The following is a 17075-nucleotide window of genomic DNA, read 5'->3' as shown; positions in this document are numbered from 1 at the left end:
GTCTGCATGGTCATGGCACAGGTGTTGTCCTGTCCCCTTGTTGAGGCAAAGCATCCTCCAGCACATGCTGTCCGAAATCTCTTCAAATGGCCAGCGACCTCTGTACTCCTTAGGCTGACGTCGGCCTCCCCTCTGGGTCCCTGCCCGGCCTGATGGGTGGCCAGGTCCTCAGTGTGTGTGGCAGACCCTGCACATAGACTGCCGCCTCGAGCCTGTGCCACACCTTCTCCAGCGTCTGGCTGCCTGGACTGCCAATGCCACCACTCCATCAGATGACATATGTGACCAATTGGAGAGGGTGAGAGACGGACAGTCAAAGATGGCTTCCACCCGGTACCCTCAAGTCCCCCATGCCTCCCCCACCTTTCATTCCCTGCCATCTCACAGGGTGCCATCAAACGGACCAATTGTGCTGGGAGACTTTGCCCTGCACATGCATCCCTGGCCACAGCATGGGCATTTGGGCACCGGGTCCCTACCTCAGTCGAGAACAGTGCTGGGACTGGGCTCAGAACATGCCCGACACCCCCCCCCCCCCCCCCCCAATCCACACACTCCCACCCATTCTCCGGTCACGCGGGTATCTCCATTGCTGCAGCCCAGCTCTAGGCTGTTTGATTGTTGGGTGCCGCTCGGCGGTTGTGCAGCCCCCAGTGTTCAGGTAAAGTGTCCAGGCCTCACAACCTGGTTGGGATGCTAGGCAGTCACACTGGCCTGCCACATGGCACATCTACCCAGGAAATCCACTTGGGAGCTGTGAAGTGCTGACGTTACTAACATTGCCAATTCCGCATTAGCGATAGCGGACAGAGGCCAGCATAGTCAAAGGGGATTAAAGTGACTGCCCCTTTTACCACTGATGGGGCTCATTCCTGTGGCTGTTCAGTGAGATGGACAGGCAGGCGCTGAAGATGCCCCTGTTGTGGGTATACACAATCAGTGGAGTGACATGTCAGACCTGTGGGTGCTGAGCCCCTCGCCCCCCACACCGACCCTCCCACCGACCCCCTCAATCGCGCCCAAGCCCCCGGGAGGCTCCTCCACCCACCTGCCCCTCCGAGCTTTGGGGCAGCAGCACTGGTGGCCATGGGCTGATTGCCTGATTTCAAAGATGGCTACTCACCTCCTCCGATTCCCACAGCAGCCATTTCACTAGTTTCACGTTTTTAAATAGGTGTGCTAAACGGCGCCTGTATGACCATTTGCTGTGGAGGGCATTAGAAAAGGGGCCCTTCCCACCAATGGGATGAAGATTGGCCTTGATTGGTTATTATTGGTTTCTCGACACGCTGCGGGATCCGAATCGCCCCAATGGGAGCTGCCAGTTAGATCGGAAACCGATTGGCTCTTAGCGCGGTTCCCGATTTCAGACTCTCCCGCAATCTAACCGGCTTGTTCGGATTCATGCCTGGCGCGGTCATTAGATCGCGCCCCTTGTTGCTGTTTTGGTGAAGTATGTAGAAGTATTTTCCTTTCTGCAGAACAGACAGCTCTGAGATGCCTTGATCTATGTCCAGTGTCAATAGGATTCCATAATCGTCGTGAAAGTTGTGAGAGAACAATCCAAAAGAAGCCTCTTTCCAAATTCACAGCCACATTTGAAAGCACCAGCTTACACTAGGATCTTGGCTATGATGGACAGGTAGCACTGAAAATTCACTGCAAATGAACCTCCTTGCACACTGCATTTCAATAATTCAGCAGAGCAATATGTCATCGTACCACTCTACATTTTATAGATCAAACATGCAGACTGCATTAATGCTCAGTATTACAAAGTTGACTGAAGTTTAATTCAAATTAGCCAGTATCAAAATCTCTTACATGGGGTCGGAGATGACAGGATGAAGAATAACTTGTGGCGCTCGGCTTTGTATCTCAGGTGTGACGTCTAGGAACAAGACATTAGGTTAGATGGGAGGAGAAATTACCAGCTGACAACTAAAAAAAAGTAATCATAAATTCTACATCAAATAAAGAATACCAACTCTTTGAAGGAGCTCAAGGCAAGTATGTGGCACTTATTAAAAGGACATACCTTAATCTTGGAGAAATCAAACAGAAACTATGAATTTATTCATGCGTCGTAGTCAAATATTTATCAAAGGACCTTGCCAGTTACGGCAATGACAGACATTCGGCTTAATTCATTAAAGCATTCCAAATGTCAATAATTAAAGGGGAAAAAATGTGCCTTGAGAAAATGACTGCAGTTGTATAACACCCATCAAAAATGAAAACTGTGTTGTGCAGCACAGAAAGGAATAAGGGTCAACACAAGATTACATACCTGGAAAAATGAACTGTTGCTTGTACTTGAAATAATGAGAAGCTTGCAACAGAGAAAAGGCAGAACTGTAAGCAAAGTAATCAAGCCCAAGTAAAACACAGGCACAAAGGCATTCAATAATCATTATGTTTGTCAACTTGATTGTCATTGAGGCTACCTTACAAGTAACGCTTTATATCAGACTGGCAGTATTATAAACTAAAACTGATAATGGGATATCAAAATTCCAGATTAAATTGTGGTTGTAATCTTTTTTTTTTAACATCTCTTTAGCAACTAAAAAGGTCCTTAAGACACTCCTTAAATCTGTTTAAAGCTTTTAGCCATCTGCCCTTACGTGGCTTGACATCACATTTTGTTTTCTAGTGCCTCTGTGAAGCACCATTAATTACGTTGTTGTTAATTACAACAAATATAAATCGAGTGGTTGTTGTTGCTGCTGATTTTCCAGTTGAATTGGCCAGGCACGTATTGGAGATGCACCTCGACATGCCCTGTGCTAATTAGTTTGGGGATATTCGGGTCCAGTTGGGAGGGTATTCAGGTTGTGGGGTAGTTGGTGGGTTGGGGGTAGTCAGGTGGTCAGGGGGGGTTAGTCAGGTGTGGGATATTTATTGGAGATCAGTAGTGGAGTTCCCCAGGTGGTAGACCAGGTTTTAACCTGGGTATCTATCAAACCAAGTACTGCAGAAGTGTCCCAAGTCTCTGACTCTAACTCAGAGTTGGAGGCATTCACTTTAAAAAAAATGTATTTTATTACAAACACGTATCAAAACAGGTTACAGCGAATAAACACCCGGGAAACATACTTCCCAACAATCAACTATACAGTCTGTACAGATTTTTCCCTTCTTTCACCCCCCCCCCCCACCCCCTCCCCCCCCCCCCCCCCCCCCCCCCCCCACCCCCGCGACAAACAGCTCCTCAAACACGGTCACAAACATCCCCCACCTTTCCTCAAACCCCCTGAAGAGCCCCTTAACTCATAATTTATCTTCTCTAATTGCAGGAAGTCGTACAGGTCACCCAACCAAGCTGCTACCCCTGGTTGCGATACCGAAGCTCCAGCTTCTCTGAAACCCCAAATATTGCTACCAAAGGATCCGGGTCCACCTCCTCCTCCACTATACTGGCTAAGACCGCAAACACTCCCGCCCAGAATCTTCCCAATTTTTCGCAACCCAAAACATGTGCGCATGATTCGCTGGCCCCTACCCACACCTCACACTCATCTGCTACCCCCTGAAAGAACCCACTCATTCTCGCCCGAGTCATATGCACCCTGTGCACCACCTTAAACTGTATCAGGCTCATCCTTGCACAAGAGGTCACGTTTATTCTACCCAGTGCCTCACTCCATACTCCCCAATTGATCTTCAGAGGCATTCACTGTGGGACCCGGGGAGCAGGGAAATCGGCCATTGAAAATTTAAAATTCCCATTCAATCTCCACATATGTCTGCGCATTAGACCTTCTGCAAGGTCCTGACACGCATCTTCTATTGTATGTCTTAGTTTCATAGAATTTACAGTGCAGAAGGAGGCCATTTGGCCCATCAACTCTGCACCGGCTTTTGGAAAGAGCACCCTACCTAAGCCCACACCTACACCCTATTCCCGTAACCCAGCTAACCTAATGGCAATTTAACATGGCCAATCCACCTAACCTGCACATCTTTGGACTGTGTAAGGAACCCAGAGCACCTGGAGGAAACTCACGCAGACATGGGGAGAACGTGCAGACTCCTCACAGACAGTGACCCAAGCGGGAATCGAACCTGGGACCCTGGCACTGTGAAGTTATAATGCTAACCACTATGCTACTGTGCTGCCGGTCTGGTCTCCAACAATCTAGAGACCAGAGGATTTGGGCCATTAAGTTCTGAAATGCCACAGCAATGTAACTAATGTATGCTGTGGGATTTTATCAACCACAAACAAATAACACACTGCACAAATTTGCAGCTTTCAATGAAGCAGATTGTATTTAGAACAGAACCCCTAATGCCGCAGTAAGATGTCCTTACAGGACTTCTCAACCTATCATCTAATTGCTTTGTAAATTAGGTTAATGATGTGGTGATATCACGGTTGTGTTGCAATTCACCGACTGACCACTAGGAGTCTCATTAGTATATAAGTGAATGTTAGAGTCAGGTGACCACAGACTAACTGAAGGGCTGGAAGAGAGAATTGCTTGTGCATGATCATACTGTTATTTATCTGTGTTTTGTATATAGTTGACCCACAGTTAATGTTAATAAATTGTTTATAGCTTCAGCTATAAGTGTTCTTGTAATATAAATCAGGCTATCCGACAAGACCATTACAAATGAGAAGACTTTGGAATTCTTGTGAGCCTCCATGATTATTGAGCAAATGCAATTACCCCACCCCATACACGGTCAAGAGACATGGTCTGGAGTTTCTACTTTGACTACAATTGGCAATCCGGGCCCAGATTTCACTCCAAATCACACTAGTTTTGAGAAGTGGGCTTTTGTAAATCACGTTTCTACTCTAATTAATTTGCCAATCGGCAAATATAAAATCCCTCACGCATCAGTACAGCTGTGCTGTCTTTCAGGAAAAAGAGTTTTAAGCCATTTTTTTCTCACATTTCAAAATATTCCTGAAAATATCTGAGTGTTATAACCTGCCTGCTTACCACTGGCTGGGGACTAATGACAATCCCATAATCCTATGGGAGTATGAGCTTCCCCAATGAGGGGGCCGGAGAAGTCATTAGCAGACTCCCTGCATAAATAGAGCTGGCCAGTTTGGAAACAGCAGAGAAAGAGGAGTTAGCAGCAAGGGAAGGTGCGGCGGCGGCGGCTGCGGCTGCTTATATATGTTATTGTAAATAAATGTTATTTCTTTGGATCCTGAAGACTCGTGCTGGATTCTTCGTGGCCCTCACAAAACTGAGTCAAACTTGATGCAGTTTTATTAATACCGCTAAAAATGGAATATGTGAGCGACTGATTAAAGAAAAATGAAATGACATTAAAAAGCTAGTCAGAATAATTTATTTTACATTACTGCACAGTCAATTTTATAGTAAATTAATAAGAATATTTTTGAAGTTTTAAAAAAGTATCTATTAGACTTCCGGTTGCGGCTATGCAGAGCTAAGTCGCACGTTCGGCAGCTCCCGCTTAGAACGGACTTTTGGGCTCTTTTCAGAGCCCCCAATGGCAATTTTTCAACATTTCCCGGTGTGGGAAGGAGTTTGCAGCATTCCCCCGACAGTGTATGGCTTGGACCAGGAGCGGGGCGACTAAAAAAGTGGTGGTGAAGCCAAAGAAAGTGCGAGGGAAGAAAAGCAAGATGGCAGCGGGCGGAGACCAAGCAGCGTGGATGCAGTGGGCGGAGGAGCAACAGGAGGCTCTCCAGCGCTGCTTCAGGGAGCTTAAAGCAGACCTGTTGGAGCCGATGAAGGCTTCCATTGATAAGTTGCTGGAGACCCAGGCGGCCCAGGGGGTGGCGATCCGCGAGGTCCGACAGAAGGTCTCGGAGCACGAAGACGAGATCTTGGGCCTAGCGGTAAAGGTGGAGGCGCAGGAGGCGCTCCAGAAGAAATGGCAGGAGCGGTTCGAGGAGATGGAGAATTGGTCGAGGCGGAATAATCTGCGGATCCTGGGCCTCCCGGAGGGGCTGGAGGGGTCGGACTATGTTAAACTCGCTGATGGGAGCGGGGTCCTTTCAGGGGCCCCTGGAGCTAGAAGTGCTGGAGAGTAGGCCCAAGGCTAACGAGCCGCCGCGGGCGGTGCTGGTGCGGTTTCACCGATTCGCTGATCGGGAGTGTGTCCTCAGGTGGGCCAAGAGGGAGCGGAGCAGCAGGTGGGAGAACGCGGAGGTTCTAATTGATCAGGACTGGAGTATGGAGGTGGCGAAGAAGCGGGCCGGTTACAACCGGACGAAGGCGGTGCTGCACAGGAAGGGGGTGAAGTTCGGCATGTTGCAGCCGGCGCATCTGTGGGTCACCTACAAGGACCGGCATCATTATGTCGAGTCCCCGGAGGAGGTGTGGGCCTTTGTTTAGGCCGAGAAGTTGGACACAAACTGAGGGTCGGGGTAGGGGCCGTGCATTGGGACGGTCGGGGTGCTGAGGCTGTGTTACACTTCGAGTGGGGTTCTTTTTGTTCGTTCACTGTTCTTGGTTTTTCTTGCTTTTTCGCGATTTCGGGTGGATGGTGGGGGTGAGTGGGGCACTGATTAGATCCGTCGGGTGGGTTAGTGAAGGGAGGCAAATAAATGGAGTGGGGGTGGAAGGTCGGTAGGGGGGAACGGGGCCCCTGCGGGGGAGGGGAAGGCCTGGAGTGGGGGTGAGAGGACTGGGCCTGTGAATAGAAGCTGCGCCAGAGGAGGCGGGGCCGGGCAGGTGGAAAGCGCGGCCTCTTTTCCTGGCCTGAAGGCTGGAAGGGCCGGGGCCAGAGCGGGGGAGCGCGAAGTGGGGTTGACATCAACGGGGTCTTCAGGGACTTTTATGAGGAACTGTATCAGTCCGAGCCCCCACAGGAGGAGGGAGGAATGGGCCGCTTTCTGGACCAACTGAGGTTCCTGAAGGTGGAGGGGGGACTGGTGGTGGGTTTGGGGGCTCTGCTTGGGCTGGAGGAGCTGGCCAAAGGGATAGGGAGCAAGCGGGGGGGGAAGGCACCGGGGCCAGATGGTTTCTCAGCCGAATTTTACAAAAAGTATGTGGATTTGCTGGGCCCGTTGGTTAGGACCTTCAATGAGGCAAGAGAGGGTGGGGCTTTGCCCCCGACGAAGTCCAGGGCACTTATTTCCCTGATCCTGAAGCGGGACAAGGACCCCCTGCAGTGTGGGTCTTACAGGCCGATTTCGCTGTTAAATGTGGATGCTAAGGTGCTAGCGAAGGTCTTAGCCTCGAGAATTGAGGATTGTGTACCGCAGGTCATTCACGAAGACCAGACGGGGTTCGTGAAGCGGCGGCAATTGAATGCGAATTTGCGGAGGCCCCTGAACGTCATTATGAAGCCGGCAAGTGAGGGGGAGGCGGAGATAGTGGCGGCGATGGACACCGAGAAGGCTTTTGATCGGGTAGAGTGGGGGTACTTGTGGGAGGTGCTGAAGAGGTTCGGGTTTGGGGAGGGGTTCATCAGGTGGGTCAGGTTGTTGTATGAGGCCCCGGTGGCGAGTGTGGCCATGAACAAGAGGAGGTCTAATGCACTTTCGGCTGTATCGAGGGACGAGGCAGGGGTGGCCCCTGTCCCCCCTGCTCTTTGCACTGGCGATTGAACCTCTGGCTATGGCACTGAGGGAGTCGAGGAACTGGAGGGGGCTGGTGCGGGGAGGAGCATAGGGTATCGCTCTATGCGGACGGCCTGCTACATTATGTCGTGGACCCGGTGGGGGGGATGCCGGAGGTAATGAGGATCCTCAGGGAGTTCGGGGAATTTTCAGGGTATAAGCTTAACATGCGCAAGAACGAGCTGTTCTTGCGGCGCAGGGGGGAGTTGGGGGCCTCGGTGTGGACCCCAATACGGGGAAACCATCGGTTTGTCCCGGGGAGGATAGATGGAGGGTTTGCGGGGTGGCACAGAGCAGGGATAAGGAGGTTGGGGGGCCTATTCGTGGATGGAAAGTTCGCGAGCCTGGGTGAGCTGGAGGAGAGGTACGGGCTCCCCCGGGAAACGCCTTTAGGTACCTACAGGTAAGGGCGTTTGTTAGGTGGCAAGTGGTGGGATTTCCGCTGCTGCCGCCACGCACGGTACAGGATAGGGTGCTCTCGGGGGGGGGTGGGCTGGAGAGGGGAAGATTTCGGCAATACACCAGGTGATGCAGGAGGAGGAGGCCTCGGTGGAGGAGCTAAAAAGTAAGTGGGAGGAGGAGCTAGGGGAGGTGATCGAGCAGGGGACTTGGGCAGATGCCCTAGGAAGAGTCAACTCTTCCTCTTCGTGTGCGAGGCTCAGTCTCATACAGTTCAAGGTGTTGCATCGGGCACACATGACCGGGACAAGGATGAGCAGGTTTTTTGGGGGTGAGGACAGGTGTGTTAGGTGCTCAGGGAGCCCAGCAAACCACACCCATATGTTCTGGGCATGCCCAGCACTGGAGGAATTTTGGAAGGGCGTAGCGAGGACGGTGTCGAGGGTGGTAGGGTCCAGGGTCAAACCAGGCTGGGGGTTCGCAATATCTGGGGTTGCAGAGGAGCCGGGAGTGCAGCAGGCGAAAGAGGCCGGTATTCTGACCTTTGCATCCGGCGGATGATTCTTCTTCAGTGGAGGGATGCGAGGCCCCCCAAACGTTCAGGCCTGGATCAATGACATGGCGGGGTTTATCAAGTTGGAAAGGGTAAAATTTGCTTTGAGGGGGTCGGTACAGGGGTTTTTCAAGCGGTTGCAACCGTTCCTAGACTTCCTGGCAGAACGGTAGACAACGATCAGTGGCAGCAGCAACCGAGGGGGGGGGGGAGGTTATTTCAGTTTTGTTTCTATATATTGGAGGTTTTGTCTGGGTGTATATATTTGCTATGTGTTTGGGCGGGTGTTAATTTATTATTTTGTTACTGAGTTTCCTTTACATTTTTTGCATTTTGTACTTTATATTTTTGTTGTTGATATTTTGTGAAAACTTTAATAAAAATTATTTTTTAAAAAAGTATCTATTAGATCCCCGATTTGAGTCACTTAAATAAAGTGTAATTTTAAGCACCTCCTTGAAGGCAAACAAACAGACACAATTAGCAGAAACCCACCTTGATCATTAATTCACTGTGGGGGCATGGTCAGTTTAATAGGTAGGACTAGCTCGAAGAACAAATATAAAAAATAACTTTAGAGTACCCAATTATTTTTTTTCCAATCACCTAACCTGCACATCTTTGGGCCGTGGAGGTGAATTTTCACTTCAAATTTAGCACGATTTTGTTGCACTGATTTTGGCTGAAAAGTGTTGAAAGAATTAACATAAATTAGTGAAAACTCAAGGCCATCACGTTGTTACATTTAACAGGCTTGGGGTGGGGAGGGATGCATCCCATTCTCACTCAAAGTTAAGTTCCAAGGAGGACTGATGCATTGCCATTGCGGCAGCTCAGCTACACACACCACAAATATTTCCTGGCACTCAGATAGATCGTACCATAGACCTTACGAATTCATCTTCTCAATCCAGAATGTCATTTGCCAGAAAAGCATATTGAACGTTCAGGTGCCGAGATCAGCAGTCCTTTTGAGCTTTACATTCATTCAATTCCCAGTGTAAAATCCGTGCCAGGAGCATGGATTCCTAAAATCTGCCTCAATATGCGGTCAACAAGAGCAACATACACCCTACAAAATAGGATAGAGAATGTGATCAACATTATTCAACTTCTTTCTGTTGATTTTCCTTCCTCGACATTCTTCTGGATCATGGTGTTTCTCACTTTTGTTAAATTCTACTATTTTCAGGGTGGTGTCACTAGTATTAATTACACTTAAATAGAGCACCAAGGATATCTTGCACTCCTTTGTTCCTTCTCCTGGCTCTCACTCTGTAAGGGCATATGGGAGTCAATTATACATTTCCAGCTGAACAGTCACTGAGTTTTCCTATTATGACTGTTATAATGAGCAGAGTTTGTAACATACCAGACTACCACACTGTGTTCAAATAAAACAGCCCGTAACATTTTGAGCATTCAGATTCAAGCATACTTCAAATTGTGTGATTATCAAGAATCTCAGTGATAAAACAGAAAATTGGGTGGCAAACTATTTACTTCTAGATATGCAAATATAGACCAGATGCTGATTGTTAAAAATTGAGTTACCTTGTGGCGGGCTTGTGTGGCTGTGACCCTCAAGCAAGTCACTGCTTGTGATTGCCCTCAGCCGAATGCTAGAGAGTATACCTGATTTAGAAGAAAAATAACATTCTAAAACCCATTTAAAATGGATGTTGACTGTATTTAAAAGTTGACCACCGTATCCCAAAGGATCAGTCTGAAAATTACTAGCGTTTCAAGATTTTGTTGTGCAGGTGAAGAATCCGCTGTCAAATTATTGTCACTTTCGTACATTTTCTGATGTTGCTGATGTCCTGTTCCCTGTTACCATAGAAACCATTGGTGTCCCAGCTAATCACAGGCACTTGTTTTGCAGTTATAGTAAGATCAGCTTCCTCTGGGTTACTAAGCAAACCTACAATGGATATCAATGGCCAGATGCAAAAAATATTAATTATTGAACAGAGCTGGATCCTGTCATTTATTTTCTTTCAAAACGGTGAATTGATGGACATTATCCCAATTGGATAGTTATCAAAAATAACTTAAAATTGAAGCGAGGACTTTGAAGAAAATGGCAGTTTTAAATTGGGAGGTTTATGATTTTTTAAAAATCTAAATCTCCCAAAAAGAACCTATTTTATTTTCCACATCGATTGGAGCTTCTTCAGTTTAACCTTAAACCATCCACTGATGTAACTGCAAAGTCCAACAAGAATCTGGAAATCAAACGCATTCTCAGGTGCTTTAAGAGCCGTTCTGGTCCCCAACCCCATACATCGTATTCACGATACTCCCACCTCAAGTTTTAAAGCGTCAGTCAATTAATGGCCAAGAGAGCCCCCTGGAGGGCCAATATTAAGCCCTTCCAGGGCTGAGGTCTAATGGAGAACTGGCAGTTCATGGAGAGAGAGGGAGCAACATGAAGAATAGGTCAGATTCTTTGAAATTTTAGAAGGACACAATTACCTGGTTGTGATTTTGCAGCTGCAGCCTCTCAATGGGACAACGGGAGCTGGCCATGATGGATGTGGGTGCAGGTATGGCAAAGACCCTCTTGGGATTAATCGTGCCTTACTAAGGCAATATTGATGCAGTGACCATTTCTTGGTCCAATATGCAAAGCCCACATGCTGACTGGAAGTGCGAGTCAGTGTGGGAAAGGGACCTTTATAGGCATCTCCCTCAATTGGTTGTCTGCTGCTTGTGGTGGGAAACCATTGAGACTCCGACCTGGCCTCTCTAGAAATGGACATGGGTCAGGATTGTGATGCCGAACTGGCACAAATGGTGGCGGCAGAGATTGCAGGTTCGTCCACTGCCTTTCCAAATCCTACAGTAAACTGAATATCCAACCTTGTGTATCCACTGGTCAGTTGGCTGGCTGGTGTAGCCACAGCTATCAGATGGTTAAAGCCCCTAGAGATAAATGCCTGTATCTCAACCCCCCTACCCCATATGTTAGAAATACATTACAAAGAATGCTGTCTACTCCCTCCCCAGATACTCAAGGACAAAAAAAAGCGGACTGTCCAATACATTACCCTACTTGTCCTCACTGGATTGTTGAACATTTTCTGGCACAACCCTGTAGTTCTGGGGGTTAAGTAGCACTCAGTGCCTGACTAGTAATCCCAGAGGCATGGGATAATGTTCTGGGAACACAGGTTCAAAATCCAACATGGTAGCATGTGGAATTTGAATTCAATTAATACACCTGGAATGTACAGCTCTTTTCAGGAACAGGGACGATGAAACTGCCATCAATTATTTTTAAAAACCTACCTTGTTCACAAATGTGAAGGAAAGCTGCCTTTCATACCTGATCTGACCTATATGTGAGTCCAACCCACAGCAATATGGTTGACTCTTAATTACCTTCTGAAATGACCGAGTAGGGCAACAATTGCTGGCCTTGCCAGTGATTGCAATGTCCCATTGTGGTAAACCACTGTATTGTATTGTACTGTTGTATTGTTACATGCTTGGGTTTGTCCCTACTGGCTCAGAACCACTGTAGTATATGATATGTGTATTGTGGTAAACTGCCACTGTATTATAGGTAATGTGGTAAACCACTGTCTGCTGGCTCCGCTTCCCCTCGGGCTCGGTGTAAAGGTGGCTAATCTCCGCTGCTGCCTCAGTTCAGGATCCAAGGCCAGGAGGCTTTCTGTTTAGTTTATTAAAGCCTCAGTTACGTTCACCACTCGTCGTGTGTTCATTGGTGGCATATCACCCATAAAAGAGTAAAGGAAAAAAATGTACTTCCCCGTGTTACACAGGATCTGCTCTCACACAACAGCAATGCTGTTGAAGGTCATCCACCAACATGCAAATTGCAGGCTGCAGCACTGACGTGGATAGCTCAGCGGAATGTCGGCACATGCACATTTAGGCAAACAGCGATGGATAGCACTGTAAGAAGCTTCTGCAGTCTATTTCGGTTGTCCCAATGTTCAAAAAACATTGCTCATTCCTCTCAATCATCTCAGAACATTCTATCATTTCATGATTGCAGGAACAAAACATTGGCTTGTACTTTCAATTTTCATATTATCATTTCTTTATGAGTTTTGGGCAGTTTATCTTCTAATGTGTAAAAATCAATGGCTAGAACTTGTTGGGGGAGAGTCAAATTTCAATCCACTTCCAGGAATAATTACATGAGAATTTTATGATAGAGATGGGAAGAGGCCAACATCCAAGCTCAAGCTGCCCCGAGACATCTGTTGCTTATTATTCTTCAAGGGATATGATGGGAATCTATGCAACTGCTTGTGGTCAAGTGAAGCGACTGAGTTGAAGAAAGGGATGGACATCACGGCGCATGTCTACAGGAAAACGGTCAGGATCAGGTGTGCTCTTGTCTTCCTTCCAACATCAGTGCCTCTGGAATTGGCTTTACACAACAAAGCCAAAGTCAAACGTGTTTCCCAAATCCTAAAAGAGCTCAGGTGGGGAGTGGGGGAGGGAAAGGCCTGAAAAGTGTCATTGCTGGAGCAAAGCGGATGGGGCTCTTTTGTTGCGAGAGTCAGGCTCCACAGGAAACTGTTTCACAAAGAAACCTTTCACTATTTAATCTTGATGCTGACACAGCAAACATAGTCAAAATGGTTATCATGGTAGAGATTAATTGCCCCCCCCCCACCCCCCCATGCAGTTGGCATTGTAGAAGGAAATGAAAACCATTTACATAAGGAAGTGTGTTATCACATTCTATGCACAGAGGAAGTTTCCACCTTTTGCGAGTAAACTAAAACTCAGCGAACCCGCGGAGCAAAGTACAGAAATTACACATGCTATGGGCAAAACAATTTACACATTATTCATCAGTGATTTGAAATGAAAAATGAACATCGCTTATTATCACAAGTGGGCTTCAATGAAGTTGCCTGTTCGGGGAGGCTGGTACGGGAATTGAACCGTGCTGCTGGCCTGCCTTGGTCTGCTTTAAAAGCCAGTGATTTAGCCCAGTGTGCTAAACCAGCCGCTAGGCTCTTGGAGAAAGTGTTCCAACAAAAAATTGGGGTCACAAATTAAAACCACTCTGTGAAATAGAGCAAGTATGAGATGCAACGAGACAACAGCAGTTAGCCGAGTTGACTTATGGAGTGCCCTGACAGAAGAAAGTCATATTAATTGTAATAAATCTGCTAACAATCTCAAATCTGTAGTGTGACAAGCGGTGCTGAATGTTGAACATACAGTCGCAGAGAGTGGGGACAGTAAATCATTCTGGAACTATGTGAAGTCCAAACAAAAAGTGAAAAATGTTACTGGTCCACTATTTATTCCAGTAACTGGGACAGTCATTGATAATCCACAACAATGTGCTCAGATATTTAGTGATTTTTATTCAACAGTCTGCACCTTTGAAGATTTAGATCAAGATTTAGAGATTGCCCCTCTATGTACAACTGACCGATTGAGATCATAAACTGGTCTTCAGTTTATGGTCTTCAACCATATGGTCTTCAATCGTCTTCAACAAAGGCTATTCGGATGCAAGAACTTTGCCTCTCCTGAACTAGATAAGATACCTCATTATGATCTGAAAAGAAGGTAATTTTTAAAATTGCATCTGCTTTGTCTGCTCTTTAAACGTTGCTTGGAAGATGGAGAAACACCCAAAGAATTGAAAACTGCCTCTTGTAACTATTTTTAAAAAAGGGAGCAAAAAAGATGCTGAGAATTATCGGCCAGTCACCTTGACTTGCTACATTGTAAAGCTAATGGAATCTTGTGTTGTGGGGGCCTTCTGGACTTTTTGGAAGTTGCATGGTCTTATTGGGGGCAACCAGTTTGGCTTCATCCCTGGGGGTTCTTGTGGCTCACAGTTACTTGAATTTTTATAAGGTGTGACTTGTAGAGTTGACAGGCGTTTAATTTAGTGCTGCATAGGCAGTTATTGAACAAGTTATCTGCATTTTGGATTAAAGGCAAACTTTACCAGTGGATAAAATCATTTCTGTTGGACCGTGTGGAAGCAGTCACTGTTAATGGGCAATTAACAAATCCAACACATATGGAGCGCGATCTACTGGCCGCGTTGTGCCCAAAAGGCGGAACGATGTGGCCGGTAAATGACAGGAGATTCCTCTTCTGGGATTGTCACGCCACTCAAAGCCGTGCGAGACCTAACCCGATCTCACGAGATGTAGTGATCTGAATCCCGCCCATTGTGTCAGGAACTTTATTTTGTAAATCTGCATATTAGAGCGAGCCAGCTAGTCTCACTCTAATATGCACTCTCCTGATCTACCCGAGACATTGCGATCTTACCCCCTCGCCCCAGAGACCTCGGGCGAGCACCGTTCAGTTGCAGTCCTCACAAACAGAGACAGAAATGGCATTTGTTGGGGACTCCCAGGGGATCGAAGGCCCCCAGGTGGTTTTCCTCCCTGGAACTGCTGGTGCCATCTTGCCAAGGAAAACACCTGGCTAAATCCGCTCATCATGGGACAATATTCCAATTTGATTCGATTGTGCCCTCCATTTCTGGAGTCCCTCAAGGTAGTCATCATAGAATCATAGACTTTACAGTGCAGAAAGAGGCCATTCAGCCCATCCAGTCTACACCGGCCCCTGGAAAAAGAATCCTACCTAAGCCCACACCTCCACCCGTAACCCCACCCAACCCTTTTTTGGACACTAAGGACAATTTAGCACAGCTAATCCACCTAACCTGCACATCTTTGGACTGTGGGAGGAAACCGGAGCACCCGGAGGAAACCCACGGAGACACCGGGAGAACGTGCAGGCTCCTCATAGACAGTGACCCATGCCGGGAATCGAACCTGGGACCCTGGAGCTGTAAAGCAACTGTGCTAACCACTGTGCTACCGTGCTGCCCACTTCTGAGGGTCCCTTTTATTTGTGACTTACATTAATGACAATGATGGCCAGATTCAGCATAGTACAGTTTTGAAATGTGCAGATGATATTCAAATTTAGTTTGAACTTAAGAAAAATAACCCAGGCTCCTCAAACACACTTCTCCAGAGTGAACTCTACTATTGTGCAGTGGCCCAAGTAGTGATAACATACCATTAATGTGGCAAAAGTTTTGGTTTTCTATTTTGGCCACAATATTCGTAATTCACAGTATCGTATCAATGGCCAGCTTTTAGCACATTCAATAATTGAAAAGGATTTTGCTATGACTGTTCGACTGTTCCAAGTAATTTGAAGTTTACAAATCTTGTGGCTGAGGCAGTACAGAGGGCAGAAAATGTTTTACGAGTGCAAAATGCATCCTTTTTGAGTCGGGGTGTTCGTGTTTATCTGAAAGCAGCTGGCACGCCCACATCTGGAGTATGCATCCACACTTTGGAACCCACACTTCCAGAGAGATATACAGCTTATAGAAAGAGTGCAATGATATGGTATATGAGGAGAATATTTATGAAGAGCATTCTTGGATTACAATCTTTAGAGAAAAGAAGATTGATTTTTGAGTTTGTTGAAGTTTATAAATTGATGGATGGCCTTACTACCTCTGAGCCTGAAAAGTTCTTTACTCGCAATTAGAGTATTTTGCGTGGTCATCAGTATAAACTACACAAATTTTGTTCACCTCGTGATAGTCGTTAAAAACAAATTCATGTGGAATTGTTACTTGGAATGCTTTGCATGATTTTGTTGTCAATGCTGAAAATGTAGTGACTTTTAGAAGACTTGTTATAAACATTGTGTGATTTCTGTATTGTCAGCTGTTGTTTTTAATACTGTGTCTACATGCTTTGCACTGTATGGCAATAGAGATAAATAAATAAAGACCTGCCTTTCCAGAAAATCAAACAGGAAGCAAACTGTGATTGAAAAGTGCAGGACATCGTAGAAGAAAGCCTGCTCAATATATATTTTTATTTGTTCTGATGCCATTTCTTTCTAGATTAATGTAATATTGCTTTTAGAATTTCCCAATCAGTCACAGAAACAAATTATTTTTTTAAATAAGCCATGCACTGTAAGCATTTACCCAAATTGTTTGTTCCAGTGTATGAGGACAATCATTAATTGTCTGTGACCTATTAGAATCCTATTTTGTGCTATTTACCAAACTCAGTAGGCACTTGACATGAGGGGTAACTCTGTTATGCTGCACTTGCAGTGGAGAGCTGCACTCCAAGAGAATGGGAGAATCGGAGATAAAAGACGGTACTTAATACCATCTTCTGGTTTTTCTTTGTGGTGGAAAGGGAAGGGGGTTGTGTTTAATTGCGTGGAGGGTGCCGGAATGTGGACTCAGCCACCTTCTCACCTCTGCCCAAATGAAGTCTAGGTAGGAAGGCTCGTGATGGCTCTTCATCTCAATGCCAACTGAGGCCCTTAATTGGGGTAATTCATGTCCACTTAAGGGCCTCATCCCATTGTTGTTTATGTTCAACCAATGGCTGGTGGGATAGTTGCTACACAGGTAACCTTGAAAAGCAAACCTGATAGTCAACTCCCCGGGGGCAGAGGGTCTCTTGTTCAAAGAGATCAAGGAACCAGGCATCGGTAAGCGATGGAGTCATGCTCATTCTGGGCCTCTGGTGGGTGCATTAC

At 46.6% G+C, this 17075-nt stretch overlaps 1 protein-coding gene across 1 annotated transcript in view; it reads right to left on the bottom strand.

Annotated features, from left to right (window-relative positions):
• ksr2 (kinase suppressor of ras 2) overlaps positions 1–17075 on the bottom strand; it is a 592582-nt gene that overhangs the window by 127846 nt on the left and 447661 nt on the right. The window contains 3 exon segments of the mRNA XM_038791136.1: positions 1825–1891; positions 2291–2332; positions 10071–10151. Of these exon segments, the coding sequence (XP_038647064.1) occupies positions 1825–1891; positions 2291–2332; positions 10071–10151 (190 nt within the window).

The sequence above is a fragment of the Scyliorhinus canicula genome, chromosome 1 (genome assembly GCF_902713615.1).
Source record: "Scyliorhinus canicula chromosome 1, sScyCan1.1, whole genome shotgun sequence".
NCBI classification, from domain to species: domain Eukaryota; kingdom Metazoa; phylum Chordata; class Chondrichthyes; order Carcharhiniformes; family Scyliorhinidae; genus Scyliorhinus; species Scyliorhinus canicula.
Note: the sequence above shows the minus strand (reverse complement) of the source record. Positions and strands in the feature narration are given on the sequence as shown.